A 24,319-nucleotide genomic window follows, 5' to 3' on the forward strand; every position below is an offset into this window, starting at 1 on the left:
ACTAATACTGTTACTACTACTGTTACTGCTACTACTACTAATAGTACTACTACTAATAGTACTACTACTACTGCTGCTACTACTAATAATAATTTTACTAGTACTACTAATACTTTTAGTACTATTACTACTGTTACTACTACTGTTACTACTGTTACTACTACTACTACTACTGTTACTACTTTTACTACTGTTACTACTAATACTTTTAGTACTACTACTACTGTTACTGTTACTACTACTACTGTTATTACTGTTACTACTGCTACTGTTGCTGTTACTACTAGTACTTTTGCTACTACTACTAGTACTTTTGCTACTACTACTAGTACTGTTAATACTAGTACTGTTAATACTACTGTTAATACTACTACTGTTACTACTACTACTACTACTACTACTGTTACTGTTACTACTACTACTGTTACTGTTGCTACTACTACTGTTACTTCTACTACTTTTACTACTGTTACTGTTGCTACTACTACTGTTACTACTACTGTTGCTACTACTACTGTTACTACTACTGTTACTACTACTACTGTTACTACTACTACTGTTACTACTGTTACTACTGTTACTACTACTACTGTTACTGTTGCTACTACTACTGTTACTTCTACTACTTTTACTACTGTTACTGTTGCTACTACTACTGTTACTACTACTACTACTACTACTGTTACTACTACTACTGTTACTACTACTACTGTTACTACTACTACTGTTACTACTGTTACTACTGTTACTACTACTACTGTTACTGTTGCTACTACTACTGTTACTTCTACTACTTTTACTACTGTTACTGTTGCTACTACTACTGTTACTACTACTACTACTACTACTACTGTTACTACTACTACTGTTACTACTACTACTGTTACTACTGTTACTACTACTACTGTTACTTCTACTACTTTTACTACTGTTACTGTTGCTACTACTACTGTTACTACTACTACTACTACTGTTACTACTACTACTGTTACTACTGTTACTACTACTACTGTTACTTCTACTACTTTTACTACTGTTACTGTTGCTACTACTACTGTTACTACTACTACTACTACTGTTACTACTACTACTGTTACTACTGTTACTACTACTACTAATATTGTTACTAATGTTATTACTACTATAATAATAATACTGCTACTACTACTAGTACTGTTACTACTAGTACTACTAGTACTGTTACTACTAGTACTGTTACTACTACTACTGTTACTACTACTACTACTACTAGTACTGTTACTAGTACTACTACTACTACTGTTACTAATGTTATTACTACTATAATAATAATACTGCTGCTAATATTAAGACTGTTACTGCTACTATGCTACTATCACTACAGTTACTACAACTAATAGTGCTACTGCTGCTGCTACTACTAATAATATTTTTACTACTACTACTAATACTGTTACTACTACTGTTACTGCTACTACTACTAATAGTACTACTACTAATAGTACTACTACTACTGCTGCTACTACTAATAATAATTTTACTAGTACTACTAATACTTTTAGTACTAGTACTACTGTTACTACTACTGTTACTACTGTTACTACTACTACTACTGTTACTACTGTTACTACTGTTACTACTAATACTTTTAGTACTACTACTACTGTTACTGTTACTACTACTACTGTTATTACTGTTACTACTGCTACTGTTGCTGTTACTACTAGTACTTTTGCTACTACTACTAGTACTTTTGCTACTACTACTAGTACTGTTAATACTAGTACTGTTAATACTACTGTTAATACTACTACTGTTACTACTACTACTACTACTACTACTGTTACTGTTACTACTACTACTGTTACTGTTGCTACTACTACTGTTACTTCTACTACTTTTACTACTGTTACTGTTGCTTCTACTACTGTTACTACTGTTACTGTTGCTACTACTACTGTTACTACTACTGTTACTACTACTACTGTTACTACTACTACTGTTACTACTGTTACTACTGTTACTACTACTACTGTTACTGTTGCTACTACTACTGTTACTTCTACTACTTTTACTACTGTTACTGTTGCTACTACTACTGTTACTACTACTACTACTACTACTGTTACTACTACTACTGTTACTACTACTACTGTTACTACTACTACTGTTACTACTGTTACTACTGTTACTACTACTACTGTTACTGTTGCTACTACTACTGTTACTTCTACTACTTTTACTACTGTTACTGTTGCTACTACTACTGTTACTACTACTACTACTACTACTACTGTTACTACTACTACTGTTACTACTACTACTGTTACTACTGTTACTACTACTACTGTTACTTCTACTACTTTTACTACTGTTACTGTTGCTACTACTACTGTTACTACTACTACTACTACTGTTACTACTACTACTGTTACTACTGTTACTACTACTACTAATACTGTTACTAATGTTATTACTACTATAATAATAATACTGCTACTACTACTAGTACTGTTACTACTACTACTACTAGTACTGTTACTACTACTAGTACTGTTACTACTACTACTACTAGTACTGTTACTACTACTCCTACTAGTACTAGTACTGTTACTAATGTTATCACTACTATAATAATAATACTGCTGCTAATATTAAGACTGTTACTGCTACTTTGCTACTATCACTACAGTTACTACAACTAATAGTGCTACTGCTGCTGCTACTACTACTGATATTTTTACTACTAATACTGTTACTACTACTGTTACTGCTACTACTACTAATAGTACTACTACTAATAGTACTACTACTACTGCTGCTACTACTAATAATAATTTTACTAGTACTACTAATACTTTTAGTACTAGTACTACTGTTACTACTACTGTTACTACTGTTACTACTACTGTTACTACTACTACTACTGTTACTACTTTTACTACTGTTACTACTAATACTTTTAGTACTACTACTACTGTTACTGTTACTACTACTACTGTTATTACTGTTACTACTGCTACTGTTGCTGTTACTACTAGTACTTTTGCTACTACTACTAGTACTTTTGCTACTACTACTAGTACTGTTACTACTACTAGTACTGTTACTAGTACTACTAGTACTGTTACTGGTACTACTACTACTACTGTTACTAATGTTATTACTACTATAATAATAATAATACTGCTGCTAATATTAAGACTGTTACTGCTACTATGCTACTATCACTACTGTTACTACAACTAATAGTGCTACTGCTGCTGCTACTACTACTAATATTTTTACTACTACTACTAATACTGTTACTACTACTGTTACTACTACTACTAATAGTACTACTACTAATAGTACTACTACTACTGCTGCTACTACTAATAATAATTTTACTAGTACTACTAATACTTTTAGTACTAGTACTACTGTTACTACTACTACTACTACTGTTACTACTACTACTACTACTACTACTACTGTTGCTACTACTACTAGTACTGTTACTACTTTTACTACTGTTACTACTAATACTTTTAGTACTACTACTACTGTTACTGTTACTACACTGTTACTACTACTGTTATTACTGTTACTACTACTACTACTGTTATTACTACTACTACTACTACTACTGTTACTAATGTTATTACTGCTATTATAATAATAATAATAATAATATTAAGACTGTTACTGCTACTGTTGCTACTACTACTAGTACTGTTACTACTAGTACTGTTAATAATGTTATTACTACTATAATAATAATACTGCTGCTAATATTAAGACTGTTACTGCTACTATCACTAGTGTTACTACAACTAATAGTGCTGCTGCTGCTACTACTACTAATAATTTTACTACTACTACTAATACTGTTACTACTACTGTTACTACTACTACTAATAGTACTACTACTACTGCTGCTGCTACGACTACTAATAATTTTACTAGTACTACTAATACTTTTAATACTAGTAGTACTACTACTACTACTGTTACTACTACTACTACTACTACTGTTACTACTACTGTTGCTACTACTAGTACTGTTACTACTACTACTGTTACTACTTTTACTACTGTTACTACTAATACTTTTAGTACTACTGTTACTGTTACTACACTGTTACTACTACTGTTATTACTGTTACTACTACTACTACTACTACTGTTACTAATGTTATTACTGCTTAATAATAATAATAATAATAATACTGCTGCTTGTATTAAGACTGTTACTGCTAATACCCTACTATCACTACTGTTGTTACTACCACTACTACTACTACTACTACTACTACTACTACTACTACTACTACTAATACTGTTACTGCTACTACTAATACTACTTCTCCTTCTACTCCTTTTTAATAATTGCAACACAAAACAATAATGTCCCTCTTTCAGTAAGTTTTCTTCAGTTTAGAGCCTAATGAACACGGCCCTGGTGTCTTGGGTGTCGATAATACAACCTTTCTATCAAACCAAAGGACAAATGGTTGAGTTGCTGGATGTGGTCCCGTGTGGCTCAGTGTGGTCCCGTGTGGCTCAGTTAGTAGAGCATGGTGTTTGCAACGCCAGGGTTGTGGGTTCGATTCCCACGGGGGACCAGTACGGGGGAAAAAATGTATGAAATGTATGTATTCACTACTGTAAGTCGCTCTGGATAAGAGCGTCTGCTAAAATGACTAAAATGTCAAATGTAAAAAACATTTTTTTATGAAAAACGATGTGGTGTTACCAACTAGAGGTCGACCGATTATGATTTTTCAGCGCCAATACCGATTATTGGAGGACCCAAAAAAAGCCGATGCCGATTAATCAGACAATTTTTTTTAACATTACATTTTTTTTATTTGTAATAATGACAATTACAACAATACTGAATGAACACTTATTTTAACTTAATATAATACATCAATAAAATCAATTTAGCCTCAAATAAATAATGAAACATGTTCAATTTGGTTTAAATAATGCAAAAACAAAGTGTTGGAGAAGAAAGTAAAAGTGCAATATGTGCCATGTAAGAAAGCTAACGTTTAAGTGCCTTGCTCAGAACATGGGAACATATGAAAGCTGGTGGTTCCTTTTAACATGAGTCTTCAATATTCCCAGGTAAGAAGTTTTAGGTTGTAGTTATGATAGGAATTATAGGACTATTTCTCTCTATACGATTTGTATTTCATATACCTTTGACTATTGGATGTTCTTATAGGCACTTTAGTATTGCCAGTGTAACAGTATAGCTTCCGTCCCTCTCCTCGCATCTACCTGGGCTCGAACCAGGAACACATCGACAACAGCCACCCTCGAAGCAGCGTTACCATGTAGAGAAAGGGGAACAACTACACTAAGTCTCAGAGCGAGTGACGTTTGAAACGCTATTAGCGCGCACCTGCTAACTAGCTAGCCATTTCACATCAGTTACACCAGCAAAATCTCTCACATCAGTTACACCAGCAATCAATGCATTACGAAGAGCTGCTGGCAAAACGCATGAAAGTGCTGTTTGAATGAATGCTTACGAGCCTACCACCGCTCAGTCAGACTGCTCTATCAAATCATAGACTTAATTATAATATAAACACACAAAAATACGAGCCTTAGGTCATTAATATGGTCGAATCCAGAAACTATCATCTCGAAAACAAAACGTTTTTTCTTTCGGTGAAATACGGAACCGGTCCGTATTTTATCTAACGGGTGGCATCCCTAAGTCTAAATATTCCTGTTACATTGCACAACCTTCAATGGTATGTCATAATTACATACAATTCTGGCAAATTAGTTCGCAACGAGCCAGGCAATGAACGCAAGAGCAGTGACACAATTTCATGTTAGCAGGCAATATTAACTAAATATACAGGTTTCAAAATATATACTTGTGTATTGATTTTAAAGAAAGGCATTGATGTTTATGGTTAGGTACATTGGTGCAAGGACAGTGCTTTTTTCACAAATGCGCTTGTTAAATCATCACCCGTTTGTCGAAGTAGGCTGTGATTCGATGAGAAATTAACAGGCACCGCATCGATTATATGCAACGCAGGACACGTTAGATAAACTAGTAATATCATCAACCATGTTAATTAGTGATTATGTTAAGATTGATAGTTTTTTATAAGATAAGTTTAATGCTAGCTAGCAACTTACCTTGGCTTCTTGCTGCCCTCGCGTAACAGGTAGTCAGCCTGCCATGCAGGCTCCTTGTGGAGTGCAATGTAAGGCAGGTGGTTAGAGCGTTAGACTAGTAACCAGAGGTTGCAAAAAATAATCCCCGAATCCCCCCTGAACAAGGCAGTTAACCGCCGTTCCTAGGCCGTCATTGAAAATAAGAATGTGTTCTTAACTGACTTGCCTAGTTAAATAAAGGTGTATAAAAAAATATATATCGGAAAATCGGTGGCCAAAAATACTGATTACCGTTTGTTATGAAAACTTGAAATTGGCCCTAATTAATCGGCCATTCCGATTAATTGGTCGACCTCTATTACCAACCAAGCCTTACTATGTGACCCGGGTCACAGCACCATTGTACCAGAGAGTACATTATATTCTTCCCTGCCCAGGGCACCAATTTCTGCACAACAACCCACCATTCAAATACAACCATCTTAACCAATAGAGTCTGTCAATCTGTGAACTACAGTTGGCTTTAAATCACAGAGAAGGTGAAAGTCACTGATGTAGTCCAACCAACATGCTACGGGTGGGTTTCACAACCACTAGACGACCATAATGCTGACTCCATACTGTTGTAAATATGACGTAACAGTTGGTATATAAACTGATGTATTCAATTGAATGGTCAAATTGATATCTTGCTCATAGCGAACGGCAGCCATTTTGTAACAGTGGCTCTCTATCTCCTATTTGATGCAGATCAAAAGTTTAGAGCCGTTGATCCTCATGGCTCACAGTGTGCTACTGCACTGCACTGCCGGGCCTCTCGGGCCACTATGGAACGTAAGCACTGTGTGTGTGTGTGTGTGTGTGTGTGTGTGTGTGTGTGTGTGTGTGCGTGCGCATCTGTGTTTGTGTGTGGCGTCTGTGTGTATAGCAATGTGTAAATGTGTGTGCGCTCGAGCGCAAGATTGTGTGATTGAGTGTATGAGCGTGTGTGTATACATTTTTATGAGAGAGACCATCCCATCGCTTAACAATGTGTGTCTATGTCCATGGCTGTGTGTGGGCACTGGCTTGGCATTGACCCCTCTGTAACCCCTGACCCGTGACTCCTCAGCAACGTGATTGGTGGTTCTGGGATGGCTCTGCAGTGCATGTGCTGTGGTTGCTGTGGTTGGTTCGGTGGTTGAAAAGCTAGCTGCTTGCACCATCGTGTTGGTCTCCTTCATGTATTCCCACTACAGCAAAACACAGCATGGTTACCAACATCCCAGTTGGGTCAGAATATACTCTAGGAATTCAATAAAATGGTTGTACAAATCCATATATTTCCAGTGCTCAGAGTTTTCTAAGGAATAAGCTGTGTCTCATTCTTTTTTTCAATTATTGTTTTGTTGTCCATCTTATTGCTATACAGGGCCATGAAAAGCTATGATGATATGGTCATCACGATTAGTGTTCATGGAAAAAGCTTCTTTATCTCTCTGTGTCACATTGTACACCTGTCAGTGGCTCTTTTCCTACTCTAAGTCATGGTACATTCACTCTGACGGTCTCCTCGTTGTGCTTTCAGGGGAACCGTTCAGTGTCCTCAACAGCCAATAAACACAGAGCAACACTATTTGAAAATGTATTTGTTTTCTGGTTCCAAGGTGGTTGGAAGTCAGACGTTGAAAGAAGCGACGAAACCTGTCAAAATAGCTGAGAGTGACGTCGATGTAAGTATGAGCAGTTTTCCACGTTACACTCACACACTCTCTCTCTCTCTCTCTCTCTCTCTCTCCCTCTCGCAACCCTCAATAACATTTTCCACTGTTCTCGCAAAAGGACATTGAGTTTTAGCTTTAGGGACATAGTTTGTTTTAGCTGAGATGAGGAGACACTGACTACCATAGACCCTTAGAGAGAGAAGTCTACAGTAGATGAGAAGGGACTACCATAGACACTTAGAGAGAGCAGTCTAGATGAGATGAGGAGGGACTACCATAGACCCTTAGAGCAGTCTACAGAGATGAGATGAGGGACTACCAGACCCTTAGAGAGAACAGTCTACAGTAGAGGAGGGACTACCATAGACCCTTAGAGAGAACAGTCTAGATGAGATGAGGAGGGACTACCATAGACCCTTAGAGAGAGCAGTCTAGATGAGATGAGAAGGGACTACCATAGACCCTTAGAGAGAGAACAGTCTAGATGAGATGAGGGACTACCATAGACCCTTAGAGAGAACAGTCTAGATGAGATGAGGAGGGACTACCATAGACCCTTAGAGCAGTCTACAGTAGATTAGATGAGGGACTACCATAGACCCTTAGAGAGAACAGTCTAGATGAGGAGGGACTACCATAGACCCTTAGAGAGAGCAGTCTACAGTAGATGAGAAGGGACTACCATAGACCCTTAGAGAACAGTCTGGATGAGATGAGGAGGGACTACCATAGACCCTTAGAGATGGAGCAGTCTACAGTAGATGAGAAGGGACTACCATAGACCCTTAGAGAACAGTCTAGATGAGATGAGGAGGGACTACCATAGACCCTTAGAGATGGAGCAGTCTAGATAAGATGAGGATGGACTACCATAGACCCTTAGAGAGAGCGGTCTGGATGAGATGAGAGTGACTACCATAGACCCTTAGAGAGAGCAGTCTACTGTAGATGAGATGAGGGACTACCATAGACCCTTAGAGAGAGCAGTCTAGATGAGATGAGGAGGGACTACCATAGACCCTTAGAGAGAGCAGTCTAGATGAGGAGGGACTACAATGGACCCTTAGAGAGAGCAGTCTAGATGAGATGAGGGACTACAATGGACCCTTAGAGAGAGCAGTCTAGATGAGATGAGGGACTAACATAGACCCTTAGAGAGAGCGATCTACAGGAGATGAGGAGGGACTACCATAGACCCTTAGAGAGAGAGCAGTCTACAGTAGATGAGGAGGGACTACCATAGACCCTTAGAGAGAGCAGTCTAGATGAGATAGGGGACTACAAGGGACCCTTAGAGAGAGCAGTCTAGATGAGGAGGGACTACCATAGACCCGTAGAGAGAGCAGTCTAGATGAGCAGGGACTACCATAGACCCTTAGAGAGAGCAGTCTAGATGAGCAAGGACTACCATAGACCCTTAGAGAGAGCAGTCTAGATGAGGAGGGACTACCATAGACCCTTAGAGAGAGCAGTCTAGATGAGGAGGGACTACCATAGACCCGTAGAGAGAGCAGTCTAGATGAGGAGGGACTACCATAGACCCTTAGAGAGAGCAGTCTAATAAGAGTCGACTAAGATGTGTCCTATTTTTTGGGGGATATTTACCTCAACTTCAAATCAAATGTATTTATATAGCCCTTCTTACATCAGCTGATATCTCAAAGTGCTGTACAGAAACCCAGCCTAAAACCCCAAACGGCAAGCAATGCAGGTGTAGAAGCACCTGAAAATTCCAAATAGTATCCGTAAAGTTCGTAGAAACATGTCAAACGATGTTTATAATCAATCCTCAGGTTGTTTTTAGCCTAAATAATTGATAATATTTCAACCGGACAAAAGCTTTGTTAATATAAAAGGAAAACAAGAAAGGCGTGCACTCGGTCGGGCGCAGTAACCAACTCTGAGGACATCCCAGGGTCCACTCACTCAATGTTGTCATTCTCCCTAATTTTTCAGAGTAAAAGCCTGAAACAATGTCTAAAGACTGTTCACAACTAGTGGAAGCCATAGGGAACTGAATCTGGGTTCTATACCTTTAAATGGTGGATAGGCTTTCATTGGAAAAACAGCCATTTCAAAGTAATAGCACTTCCTGGATGGATTTTCTTCAGGTTTTCGCCTGCCATTTAAGTTCTGTTATACTCACAGACATTATGTTAACAGTTTTAGAAACTTTAGAGTGTTTTCTATCTAACTCTACCAATTACATCCATATCCTAGCTTCTGGGCCTGAGTAGCAGGCAGTTTACTTTGGGCACGCTTTTCATCCGGAGGTGAAAATAGTGCCCCCTACCCTAATAAAGTAAAAAAAAAAAAAAATCTCCTATCAGAGTGTAACTACCACAAAAGGAGTTAGAGTTGTGGTTTTGTAGCTTGTCATGGTTGCACTTTAACCATTTATAAGAATTTTTCTGTCCACAATGAATATTCCATGGCATCAATACAGCAATCTTTACTGCGAACCGAAACACAACAACAAATAAATGATGTATTCAACAGAATGGCAAATTAAGATTAAACACTATAACATATGTTTGGGTCTGCGAAAGAAACCATGCATCCTAATATAGCAATTTTCTCTCATTTTCAAACTACAAATAATTATTATGCCACATCTTTATGCAAGGACTTTAATAAGATTGAATACGAGTAGTTCAGATGGAGCGCTGTGTTGGTGATCTTACTGCCCTCGTGAGATGACAGTCGTTTGGTACATTGAGAGAGGAAGATGAGTTGAACCTTTGTCGTGACGTTTGGGTTTCTTAGTGTGAATCCCATATGGTACTCTATTCCCTATATAGTGCACTACTTTTGACCATGGCCCTATGGTAGCGCACTATATAAGGATTAGGGTGCGATTTGGGGCCACAGTCTTAATCAGGGATTAATTAAGAGGGCTCAGAGGTTCTTAGAAATGTTGACACAAGGGCCACGTGGGATGTGGCGTATTTGCGTAATGGATTCACTCTGCATAATTATCAGCTAATGAGACAGGAGAGAGGGATGTATGTACGCACGCACGCACGCACGCACACACACATTCATATGCAAGCAGGTTAAATGTGAGAGTGGGGGTGAGATGAGTACACAGAGGATAATGACACACTCTTTACCTGGGTGATGTGATGGGGGTTGTAGGAAAGATTGAGAGCCACTGTGGACAGTAACGGCCCTGTCTCTCCCTGGCCTACAGGTGAAACTCAGTGGGTTATGTGAGCAGGACAAGAACCTGAAGGAACTGGAGGTCCGGATCAGCTCTCTGAAGGACGATAAGGTACTGACACTTCATCTCTATACTCACAAACAGTAAGTCTCACAGCATTGGGGTCCATTTTAATTTGTAATCAGCCATTATAGGAAGTCAATGTCCATTAAATGTATGAGTTGTTAAAAAATATCCTCTTGGAAAGTATTTGAGGTTAAAGGATATTCTTTTGTATGGTTTTTTTTCCACTTTGACAGAAATACCAGCATTGTGTGAGTTTCCCGTACTGAGTTGAAATGGAATTTACCTCGACCCTGCTGTCTCTGATATTGACCTCTAACCCCTGACCCATCAGGAAAAGCTGGAGTCGGTTCTGGACCTGTCCCGCCAACAGATGGAGCAGTACAGAGACCGGCCGGCCCACCTGGAGAAGATAGCCTACCAGCAGAGACTCCTACAGGAGGACGTGGTGCACATCAGGGCCCAGATCTCCAGAGTGTCCACGGTAAGATTATCAAACACCTGTGAGTGTGTGTGTGTGTGTGTGTGTGGGACACTCAGAGGAGGCTGGTGGGAGGAGCTATAGGAGGTCCGACTCATTGTAATGGCTGGAATGGAGTTAATAGAACAGAGTCAAACGGGGTTTCTTGTGTTTGTGTTTGATTCCCTTTCAGCCATTACAATGAGCCGTCCTTCTATAGCTCCTCCCACCAGCCTCCTCTTGTGTGCGTGGGTGTGTACCCTGATTCACACTATAAGTACTGGCCTGTTTACGTATCCACCATAGTTACTGGCACTGTGCTGGAAATGACAATATGATAAGAAACTATCCGAGCCAGCACCGTACGGTTCGAATCAGCCCTACATGGTGAATCGGGCAGTGTGTGTGTGTGTGTGTGTGTGTGTGTGTGTGTGTGTGTGTGTGTGTGTGTGTGTGTGTGTGTGTGTGTGTGTGTGTTAGGTACATGCAGATCCTAGTGTATGGTTTTCTGTCTGACACATTCCGCGTTATGTGTTCATGAAAACTCTTACCTTGCTGCCTTATGTTTTGTGTAGGAGATGTTCCGGGCCTGGGAGGAGTACAGCAGGCTGGAGAGCTCAGTGGAACAGCTGAGGACTGCGCTACAGACCACCATGAACTACAGCACGACCTCTCAGGTCTGAATGGGTACTGCACCTCAACATCACAGCTCAGTGCGCTGTAGGGGTAGACATTCACAGAACACGGTATTGTTATTCACTGTCTTCAAGAGTGTTCGGTAGATGGGTGTATCTACTGTGAAAATACTATTGCGTTTTATAGCACAGTAGAAACCAGCTAAAGCGTGTGTTCGAAATTCTAGCGGGAGAAATCGGAGATAAAGCGGGAGCTGTGGAGAATGGAGGACGTGATGGCAGGGCTGAGCGCCAGCAAAGCCAACTACAAGATCACCATCGACTCAGTGCAGAACCCAGGTGGGAGAATTATCAACTGCCCAGAGACTTCCGCCAACTATGTTTTACCATATTTTACTCAATTGAATTCAAATATAACAACTTTATTCGTCCCCTTGGGGAATTCCTAACAACAATACACTACATGGGAGACAAACAACCATAGTAGGTTTCCATACCAAATAGCCAAATCTAGTCTCCATATACCATGTGCTTCTGTTACAAAAACAGCGATTCCTTCATATTCTAACACTTACCATGACAGACAGAAAAGCACAGAGGTCAGTCATAAGTTCAATCTTGGCCTGTGTGTGGATATGAATGTGGATACGGATGCACGCTTATTCATTTGCTTGTGCATTCTTTTTTCCAGAGAGGAAACTAGTGCCTTCGGTGTTGGACCCTGCAGTGCCTTCCCAGTGCCCTACACCCCCACTAGGGGAAGTTAGGCCCCCTCCTCACAGCTCCTACATACTGCCTCACAACCCTGTGCCAAAGTGGGTGAGTGGAAGTTCAGTTTGTAAATCTGGGTTTACTGGGGGATTAGAACCTGTACATGGACCAAACTCTGTACAATGACCAACTCAGTGGCCTTGTGGTTAGAGTATCCGCCCTGAGATTGGAAGGTTTTCAGTTCAATCCCTGGCCGAGACTGTAACAATGGGACCTGATGCGTCTCTGCTTGGCACTCAGCATTAAGGAGATGGATTAGGGGTAAGACCCTGCGATAGACTAGCGTCCTGTCCAAGGGGTGTACTTGTACATTATGTTAGTATTGTTGATCAACAGCATTGTAGCTACTCCACAATACTAACCTCATTAATAAAGTAGAAATAAGGAAGCCTGTAAAGAATACAAATATTCTAAAACATGCAACAAGACACTAAAGAAATACTGCAAAAAATGTGGCAAAGCAATTCACTTTTTGTTCTGAGTATAAAGTATTATGTTTGGCGTAAATCCGATACAGCACATTACTGAGTACCACACTCCATATTTTCAAGCATAGTGGTGGCTGCATCATGTTATGTTTCCTCCTATCACAGCCATTAAACTCTGTATTTTTAAAGTCACCATGGGTTTCTTTCCTCTCAAGCAACTGAGTTAAGAAGGACGCCTGTATGTTTGTAGTGACTGGGTGTATTGATCCAAAGTGTAATTAATAACTTCACCATCCTCAAAGGAATATACAATGTCTGTTTTTTTTTAGGTGCCCTTAGCGAGGCATTGGAAAACCTCCCTTGCCTTATTGGTTGAATCTGTGTTTGAAATTCACAGCTCGACTGAGGGACATTACAGATAATTGTATGTGTGGCGTACAGAGATAAGTTAGTCATTAATAAAGTATGTTAAACAATATTATTGCACGCAGTTAGTCCATGCAACTTATTATGTTACTTGTTAAGCAAATGTTTACTCATTAACTTATTTAGGCTCGCCATAACAAAGGGGTTGAATACATATTGACTCAAGACATTTCAGCTTTTACATTTTTTATTAGTTTGTAAAACATAACTCCCCATTATGGGGTATTGTGTGTAGGCCAGTGACGACAAAATCTCAATTTAACCCATTTTCTATTCAGGCTGTAACACAACAAATTGTGGGAAGGTCAAGGGGTGTGAATTCTTTCTGAAGGCACTGTATATGAAACAGTAATCTGAATATGAAACTAGATAGACCTGAGTTAGTAAAATACATGAAACAGTGAATCTGAATATGAAACTAGATAGACCTGAGTTAGTAAAATACATGAAACAGTAATCTGAACATGAAACTAGATAGCACTGAGTTAGTAAAATACATGAAACAGTGAATCTGAATATGAAACTAGATAGCACTGAGTTAGTAAAATACATGAAACAGTAATCTGAACATGAAACTAGATAGCACTGAGTTAGTAAAATACATGAAACAGTGAATCTGAATATGAAACTAGATAGCACTGAGTTAGTAAAATACATGAAACAGTAATCTGAATATGAAACTAGATAGACCTGAGTTAGTAAAATACATGAAACAGTAATCTGAATATGAAACTAGATAGCACTGAGTTAGTAAAATACATGAAACAGTAATCTGAATATGAAACTAGACAGACCTGAGTTAGTAAAATACATGAAACAGTAATCTGAATATGAAACTAGATAGACCTGAGTTAGTAAAATACATGAAACAGTAATCTGAATATGAAACTAGATAGACCTGAGTTAGTAAAATACATGAAACAGTAATCTGAATATGAAACTAGATAGACCTGAGTTAGTAAAATACATGAAACAGTGAATCTGAATATGAAACTAGATAGACCTGAGTTAGTAAAATACATGAAACAGTAATCTGAATATGAAACTAGATAGCACTGAGTTAGTAAAATACATGAAACAGTGAATCTGAATATGAAACTAGATAGCACTGAGTTAGTAAAATACATAAACAGTAATCTGAATATGAAACTAGATAGACCTGAGTTAGTAAAATACATGAAACAGTGAATCTGAATATGAAACTAGATAGACCTGAGTTAGTAAAATACATGAAACAGTGAATCTGAATATGAAACTAGATAGACCTGAGTTAGTAAAATACATAAAACACTGAATCTGAATATGAAACTAGATAGACCTGAGTTAGTAAAATACATAAAACAGTGAATCTGAATATGAAACTAGATAGACCTGAGTTAGTAGAATGACTCCCTCCTAATCAGTGGTGGTGTCTGAAAGCATTACTAGCTGACAAATCTTTGATTCCTCCCTTCCTTGATTCTTCAGTTTCTCCCCTCCCTCTCAATGCTCATTGGAGCAGAGGCTCCAAGGTTCCTGCCCGCAGGCCTCTACCTCCAATGAACTTTGTGGTACTTTCCAATAAGGTAGAATCTCAATTGTATTTCCTTGCTTTCTCACATCCTCGCGCCTCCTTCTCAAAACCCATTGGATGAGAAAGTCAGAGGTCCCTCCCCTCTGACCATCTCATCTAACGGTTTTGAGGAGATGAGGAGAAAGGATGCGAGGAATCAAGAAAATGCAATTGAAATTCTCGCTAAGTACTAATTGTGACTGACTTCCTGTATGGGTGTGACTCTGGTACAGGCAGAAGATGAGGCTCCTCCCAGGCCGCCCCTGCCCCACCTCTACGACTATGAAGACCCGCCCCCCACCATCCCGCCCCTCCCCAAAGAGGCAGCAGCGGTCGTAAGACACACGTCGGTTCGAGGGCTCAAACGCCAGTCAGACGAGAGGAAGAGAGACCGTGAGGTCGGAGGGTGTGTCAACGGAGACTGTAAGGTCAGGACAAGCCATTATTTAAATGTATTTAATTAAGTCATTTATTTTTAAGTCATTTATTTTTAAGACTAGACTTTTTGTACTTCTAAGGTGTATGCTGCACGTAAAAACAGTTCTTCAGCGGGTGCCGTTTCTGAAGTGGAACAGTCAATTGCGGCACTGTATCAAATCACTGCTGTTTTCAGCTGTCACCATCGAAGCCAGTTTCACGGGACAATAATATTGTCATGGCTAAGTGACTATCATACTGTCACACAGCCATTCTATTCCAAACAGCTGTCCTCTTTCCTCTTCTATCATGCACTAATCTCTATGCATCTGAGAGAACTGAATAGGCAATATGGTGGAAATGAGTTGCCAACACACCTTTCCTGAAGGAGAGGGAATGAGGGTTGAGGAAAAGGTGACAATGTTTTGAAATGAAATGCATCCTTTACCTCACTGAGAGGTAGCGATTAAGAGGGATGGGCCAGTAACCGAAGGTTTGCCGGTTCGAATCCCTGAGCAGACTAGGTGAAAAATCTGTTTATGTGCCCTTGAGCAAGGCACTTAATCATAATTACTCCTGTATGTCACTCTGGATAAGAGCATCTGCTAAATGCCTAAAATGTAAAAATTAGAGTATGTCTGTTATGGTGACCATATTACTGCTACACCAGCAGTCACAAGGCATGACCACAGTTAAAAACCACGTGACCGTTGAGTCATGGTAACTAGCCTTCTCCAAAAATGTATTCGAAAAATCAAATCAAACACTTCATGAGAGCCCTGGCATTGAATTCGAGCGGAATAGGATCACCTGTTGCCCACCGAGAGCCAGCTCCTCGTAGCTGGTTGATGCATGGAATGAAATAAGTGTTCTTATATGTCCATGTTGCACAACATTTCTATATGCTATGCAATTGCGTGAGAAAACAGAGTTTTGATGGCCTCTATTAAAAAGAGGAGGATCCCATTAGCTTTCTATAGGCTGGGCCTACTATATTTATTTCTCAACTTTCCTAATATTAAGCACATTGCTTCGCAACCGGAGAAGCCTACCTGGCTGGCATTAAAATGAACCGCGGGAAAAACGTCCTCCAGTCGCTATGCAAGTGCATATGGATGCCATACTTTTTCCCCTGCCCCTGTTCCAACAGCTGCATGATAATGTCCTATTCTAAATCCAAACTAATGTCACAAATATATTATTTAGTATATGTAAAGACAACATTAAATTGATAATAGTCTGATGGGTGAGAATATTATGACTTGTGAATGATGCCCAGCGTGTGCAGTCTGTCTCGATCACACAGATAGTGTCATTGCATTGTGGTACACCAGAAGTATATTCGTTTCCAATGAAACCCTGCGTTTTCCTTGCAGCGCGTTCTGTGTGGTGTATACGTTGGATTTATCGAACGTATGCATAAAACTGTATGTGTAGACGGCTTGACAGAAACGGTAGCAGAAGGTGAATGTTGAACTTTTGTTGCACACATATCCAAATGATACTGCGTACTACTTTTGCACAACACACTATCTGTGTGATCGAGGCGTAAGGCAAGATAGAGAGCATGCATTTGTGTGACTTTCATATCATAGTCGCCAGCATCAAGTAGCCTAGCCCATGGGCCTATATGTTTTGATAAGGTTTGTATCACAACTAAAGTGGCCAAATAACTCTAAGCCTAGCCTATAGGCCCAAGACCCCTGGAATAGGGTTGGAGAGCCCATAGCCTACAGAGCCTAGTGTAACAAGACTCCTGGAACAGGGTTGGAGAGCCCATAGCCTACAGAGCCTAGTGAAACAGTCTCCTGGAACAGGGTTGGAGAGCCCATAGCCTACAGAGCCTAGTGAAACAAGTCTCCTGGAACAGGGTTGGAGAGCCCATAGCCTACAGAGCCTAGTGTAACAAGACCCCTGGAACAGGGTTGGAGAGCCCATAGCCTACAGAGCCTAGTGAAACAGTCTCCTGGAACAGGGTTGGAGAGCCCATAGCCTACAGAGCCTAGTGTAACAAGACCCCTGGAACAGGGTTGGAGAGCCCATAGCCTACAGAGCCTAGTGTAACAAGACCCCTGGAACAGGGTTGGAGAGCCCATAGCCTACAGAGCCTAGTGTAACAAGACCCCTGGAACAGGGTTGGAGAGCCCATAGCCTACAGAGCCTAGTGTAACAAGTCTCCTGGAACAGGGTTGGAGAGCCCATAGCTTAGAGCCTAGTGTAACAAGACCCCTGGAACAGGGTTGGAGAGCCCATAGCCTACAGAGCCTAGTGTAACAAGACCCCTGGAACAGGGTTGGAGAGCCCATAGCCTACAGAGCCTAGTGTAACAAGACCCCTGGAACAGGGTTGGAGAGCCCATAGCCTACAGAGCCTAGTGTAACAAGTCTCCTGGAACAGGGTTGGAGAGCCCATATCCTACAGAGCCTAGTGTAACAAGACCCCTGGAACAGGGTTGGAGAGCCCATAGCCTACAGAGCCTAGTGTAACAAGACCCCTGGAACAGGGTTGGAGAGCCCATAGCCTACAGAGCCTAGTGTAACAAGACCCCTGGAACAGGGTTGGAGAGCCCATAGCCTACAGAGCCTAGTGTAACAAGACCCCTGGAACAGGGTTGGAGAGCCCATAGCCTACAGAGCCTAGTGTAACAAGACCCCTGGAACAGGGTTGGAGAGCCCATAGCCTACAGAGCCTAGTGAAACAAGACTCCTGGAACAGGGTTGGAGAGCCCATAGCCTACAGAGCCTAGTGTAACAAGACTCCTGGAACAGGGTTGGAGAGCCCATAGCCTACAGAGCCTAGTGAAACAGACCCCTGGAACAGGGTTGGAGAGCCCATAGCCTACAGAGCCTAGTGAAACAAGACCCCTGGAACAGGGTTGGAGAGCCCATAGCCTACAGAGCCTAGTGAAACATATGTTCTTATAAACCTAGTCATTGCTCAATCGCCTGTGAAAACAGAGTTTTGACTGGCCACTATTTAAAAGAGGATCCCAGTTTTCTCATGCTGCTATATTCATTCTTAACAGTAAGCACATTAATCCGCTTTACAACCGGTGTAGCCTACCTGGCATATTAAAAACCTGTTAAATTTTTTGGGGGGTGGGCCATTATAAATCAAAAGACCAGATACAATTGAGAATAGTCTGATGGGTGAGAATATTATCAAGTGCTTGTCAAACTGGGAATGAGAGACGGATGACGTGTGAATGAGAGACGGATGACGTGTGAATGAGAGACGGATGACGTGTGAATGAAGACGGATGACGTGTGAATGAGAGACGGATGACGTGTGAATGAGAGACGGATGACGTGTGTAGGATGCACAAGAAACAGAGCCGAACGCGTGCCTTTCATAGGACATCGTTAGTTGCATCATGCAGCCTTACAATGTATTAGAAATCACAACATATAGCCTAAGGTTTGTGTCACAAAAAATATCCTTTCTACATTCAGCTATGTTCATTGGATTCTTCTTACTATAAATTAATATAAAATAATGCCACAGGAATTATAAGCAAATCTTGTCTGCTAAATGAACTAGTGTAGCCCACAGCCATTTGGCATAGCCACATCAGGGCCTAACATAAGGACGACATAATATGATATTATGTTCTTCTGAAATTGACTACATTTTCTTCATATCACAATATTTCTTTTGACCTGGTTAAAAAAATTATCGTAGGCCAGGGGTTTCCATTTCCAAACTGTGGGGGTGCAAGTTTTTTTGTTATTTAAGGGTTTAAACTTACTCTTGAGAGTTGTAATAGTAGAATACAGTAGGTGGGTAGTGCATCATCAGTTCCTCTTGTCATGTCAGTCATTACATACTTTAGAGAGATATTTAGAACTGGTCAGAAATGTCCACATCAACTTGCACATGTCAGCTAACGTTTTTTTAGTTTATTAGCCCATAGATATTGTTGAACATTTTGTAACGCAAATATCACATGAATACACATTAGACATGGCAAAATGTGTAGATTTGCGGGGAGCAAACTTTAAACCTGCAACATATTCTCTCCACCAACAAGAGGGGCGTGAACAGTTTGTGTCACGAACACTGCTTGTGCCCATAGAAATAGATGTGGGGTGTGTGCCACGCACATGGGGGCCGCGCGATGTTCCGCGGGATGTTCCCCAATGCTGGAAACGGGGCCCAGAGGGAAAAGGTTTGGGAACCCCTGGTGTAGGCTATATTAAATGGATTTATTAGACTTATTAAAATGTAGATGTTCCAAAGGTCAGGCTTGTAGGTTATGTGTGGAAGCCCAGAGATGCCAAATGTGTTTATGTTCATTAACGGTAAATTACAGTGAGACCAGCAGTTATTTGAATGACAGTTACCAGCTGACAAAATGTCTTGACCACCACAGCCCTAATTAAGAGCAATATGTATTGTTTTGAGTATTAAGTTGACTCAAACCTCACTGATCTAGTGTGATGTCTGGAGTGTGATTGTTGCTTTAACCTCTGTTGCGGTCGTTTCAGGTGGAGCTGCGGTCATACCTCAGTGAACCAGAGCTGCCAGGGATGGGCTGGAGCAGCACAGGGTCTGAGGGGGGCTACCAGACCCTCCCAAACAAAGGTATCATCAGCTAGCCTGGAATCCAGACCTGGTTAAGGCTTACATTCCACTCCTTGGCACTTTGTGTCTTTTCTGGGCAGTGGTGCTGTGTCAGAATGGGTTTCCTCCCAAGCATACTGTGACAGTGTTTCCTGTTTCCTGTCCGTCCCAGGTCTGTCAGGCTCATCGTCGCGGCTGAACCAGTCCAGTAATATCTCCTCCTACGTGACCCTAAGGAGAGGAGTGGCCGGCTCAGCAGGGAGGGTGAGTCACCACACATAGGCTGCGTTCCAAAAGTAGTGCACTATTTAGGGAATAGGCTCTGGTCAAAAGTAGTGCACTGTGTAGGGAATAGGGCTCTGGTCAAAAGTAGGGAATAGGCTCTGGTCAAAAGTAGTGCACTATGTAGGGAATAGGGAGGGTGAATTACCAGTCACCACACAGGGGATGGAACGAGATATGAGTTACATCCCAAATGGCAACATATTCTCTATATAGTGCACAACTTTCTGTGGTCCAAATGTCCATTATTTAATGCACGTGTCAAAATCATTCCACGGAGGGCCGAGTGTCTGCAGGTTTTCACTCCACTCTTGTACTTGATTGATGAATTAAGGTCGCTAATTAGTAACGAACTCCCCTCACCTGGTTCTGTAGGTCTAAATTGAAAGGAAAAAATGGAATGAGTTTGACACCCCTGCTTTAATGTTTCCTTGTAACCATATTTATCCTGTGTAAATGCAAGCTTTTAAATGCAAGCTTTTGGTGCTGAAATCTGTAGTTCTTGATAAATGTAGCATTTTACGTGACCTCTGCCAAGGGAGCCGTTGTTTATTAATGGGGAAGGAGCAGACAGTTATTGCACGGCTATGGATTCCAAATCCAACTGATATCTCTAACAATCAGGACAAGCACAAGTACACAGTAAGCATTTAAGAATGGATATTTATAAAAGTAGTGAGTGGTATTGCACGCTTGAAGTCCTAACTTCCTACTCCATTGGAAAACAGTGGATTACAGGGCACAGTTAGACAGACGTTACATAAAATGCTTCTTTTATCAAAAACTACAGATTTCAGCATCAAAAACTACAGATTTCAGCACCAAAAAAAAGCTCACATTTACACAGGACAAATATACACTACATGACCAAAAGTATGTGGACACCTGTTCGTCGAACATCTCATTCAAAAATCATGGGCATTAATATCTAGTTAGTCCCCCCTTTGCTGATATAACAGCCTCCACTCTTCAGGGAGGCTTTCCACTAGATGTTGGAACATTGCTGCTGGCAGTTGCTTCCATTCAGCCACAAGAGCATTAGTGAGGTCGGGCACTGATGTTGGGCGATTAGGCCTGGCTCGCTCTGTGTTCCAATCAATCAAATGTATTTATAAAACCCAGAAACCCAGCCTAAATTCCCAAACAGAAAGCAATGCAGATGTAGAAGGTGTCCGATGGGGTTGAGGTCAGGGCTCTGTGCAGGCCAGTCAAGTTCTTCTACACCGATCTCGACAAACCATTTATGTATGGACCTCACTTTGTGCACGTGGACTGCTCGGCCATGGAAACCCATTTCATGAAGCTCCCAACGAACCGTTCTTATGCTGACGTTGCTTCCAGTGGCAGTTTGGTATTTGGTATTTTGGTATTTTATTAGGATCTCCATTAGCTGTTGCAAACTTTCCTCTAGGCTCAGATTAAAGATATGACAGATAGGAGTGGCTATAGAGTCGGCTACCATCCTCAGTAGCTTTCCATCTAAGTTGTCAATGCCAGGAGGTTTGTCATTATTGATTGATAATCATTTTTCCACCTCTCCCACACTAACTTTACAAAATTCTAACTTGCAATGCTTTTCTTTCATTATTAGTTTTTTTATGCATGAATACAATTGCTCACTGTTCGTTGTTGGCATTTCCTGCTTAAGTTTGTCTACTTTGCCAATGAAGTAGTGAGTGTTGTGAGTGTTGTTGTGAGTGTTGTTGTGAGTGTTGTTGTGAGTGTTGTTGTGAGTGTTGTGAGTGTTGTTGTGAGTGTTGTTGTGAGTGTTGTTGTGAGTGTTGTTGTGAGTGTTGTAGTGAGTGTTGTAGTGAGTGTTGTGAGAGTTGTTGTGAGTGTTGTTGTGAGTGTTGTTGTGAGTGTTGTGAGTGTTGTTGTGAGTGTTGTAGTGAGTGTTGTGAGTGTTGTAGTGAGTGTTGTGAGTGTTGCAAGCGAGGACAGACAATTTCTGTGTGCTTCAGCACTCGGCGGTCTCGTTCTGTGAGCTTGTGTGGCCTTCCACTTCTCGGCTGAGACGCTGTTGCTCCTAGATGTTTCCACTTCACAATAACAGCACTTACAGTTGACCGGGGCAGCTCTAGCAGGGCAGACATTTGACGAACTGACTTGTTGGAAAGGTGCCATCCTGTGACGGTGCCACATTAAGTCACTGAGCTGTTCAGTAAGGCCATTCTACTTCCAATGTTTGTCTATGGAGATTGCATGGCTGTGTGCTCAATTTTATAAATCTGTCAGCAACGGGTGTGGCAAGAATTGCAGAATCCACTCATTTGAAGTGGTGTCCACATACTTTTCTATATTTAGTGTAAGTACAAGGACATTTTTACAAGTATCGATTGACAGTGACTCAATATAGTTAAAGATGCAGTCTGCCCACACTAGTCGCCAGTCAACTTCATTGTACTTGTACATTGTGGAGTTGAGAAACTCGGCTATCTTGTCCTAAAACTAAATACTGAATTAGTGTTGAAGATGTGTCTGTTTTTTCCTTTGTTTTTCCTGTCTTCCTCCTCTCCTTACCTGTCTTCCTCCTCTCCTTACCTGTCTTCCTCCTCTCCTTACCTGTCTTCCTCCTCTCCTTTCCTTTCCCCCTCTTCATATCACATTTCTATGGCACTACCCATCTCATATCTCTCCTCCCATCCTCTCTCTCTCTCACGATCTGTCCCAGGAGAGACCTAAGAGTGCCTTGGAGCAGCTGTACTCTTCCGACCAGCAGCCGCAGTCTCTGGCCCAGGCCCCCCGGGGCCGCATGAGTGCTGAGGAGCAGCTGGAGCGTATGAAGAGACACCAGAGGGCCCTGGTCCGCGAGCGCAAGAGGAACCTCAGCCAGGGAGAACGTCACTCCACCACCCATCGTTCCTCCTCCTCCACCAGGCCTCTCTCCTCCACTGACCTGTGCTCAGTACGTTCCCCCCCTCCCCAACCCCGCAGCAGAAGCAGGGCCCACTGTCACGCCCCTGCCGAACCCCTCACATAGGATCCACCGCCACAAGCACTAACATGCTAAACGGCTTACGCTAACACCATTCTCCCACGCTCTCCCCCATGTGTAACCAATGGCAGTAACATTAGTAAAGTTGCATCACGCTAAGGGCTGGTGCTAAGCCGGGGCCAGCTAGGCTGGGCTGGGCTGCAGAGCAGTCAGACTGTGTGTGGTGGAGGCTGCTTTGGGGAGTAGGGGAGGGGATATCTGTCAGAGATGGACTGTAAGACAGAGCTGTTCCCCATATTAAGGTGTAGGGGTTGAGTTTACCCAATCACTAGTGCCCCCATGTGGTACCTCACTGACACACTGAATGTATATCAAGGAGAAGAGGTGGGCATCTCTGCCTTCCCTCCCTCACTATCACAAGAGAAGAAAAGCCCATTCTATGTACATTTACATTTCTGTACATATACATTTTTATTAATTTACTGAAGGATATTTTCAGTAGCCTATACATTTGTACAATTATATTTTATAGAGATTTGTTGAAATGGGGATGGGGAAATGTGTACCATGTTTGAACAAATCAACGAGGAAGTGGTACAAATCATTACCAAACATCTCTGCTTCCTCAATCATTACCAAACATCCCTGCTCCCTCAATCATTACCAAACATCCCTGCTCCCTCAATCATTACCAAACATCCCTGCTCCCTCAATCTTTAGCATTACACGAATGAATCTAATGAAAGTGCCTTTTTTTGCTGATGAATCATAATTGTCTTCTCACAAAATTGCCCATCAACCTCACTTTTC

The 24,319-nt window shown here is 41.2% G+C and overlaps 1 protein-coding gene across 5 annotated transcripts in view; it reads left to right on the forward strand.

Annotated features, from left to right (window-relative positions):
* The window catches only part of LOC106584624 (pleckstrin homology domain-containing family A member 7), a 188,514-nt gene that overhangs the window by 154,976 nt on the left and 9,219 nt on the right, over positions 1-24,319 (forward strand). For all 5 annotated transcript variants that reach the window (XM_045706211.1, XM_045706215.1, XM_045706212.1 and 2 more), the window contains 10 exons: positions 7,758-7,823; positions 11,008-11,088; positions 11,375-11,524; positions 12,076-12,177; positions 12,363-12,474; positions 12,827-12,954; positions 15,546-15,740; positions 20,217-20,313; positions 20,465-20,556; positions 23,246-23,479. In XM_045706211.1, coding sequence (XP_045562167.1) covers positions 7,758-7,823; positions 11,008-11,088; positions 11,375-11,524; positions 12,076-12,177; positions 12,363-12,474; positions 12,827-12,954; positions 15,546-15,740; positions 20,217-20,313; positions 20,465-20,556; positions 23,246-23,479 — 1,257 coding nt within the window. The remainder of the gene's footprint in view (positions 1-7,757; positions 7,824-11,007; positions 11,089-11,374; positions 11,525-12,075; positions 12,178-12,362; positions 12,475-12,826; positions 12,955-15,545; positions 15,741-20,216; positions 20,314-20,464; positions 20,557-23,245; positions 23,480-24,319) is intronic.

This window comes from Salmo salar, chromosome ssa23 (genome assembly GCF_905237065.1).
Source record: "Salmo salar chromosome ssa23, Ssal_v3.1, whole genome shotgun sequence".
Classification (NCBI taxonomy): domain Eukaryota; kingdom Metazoa; phylum Chordata; class Actinopteri; order Salmoniformes; family Salmonidae; genus Salmo; species Salmo salar.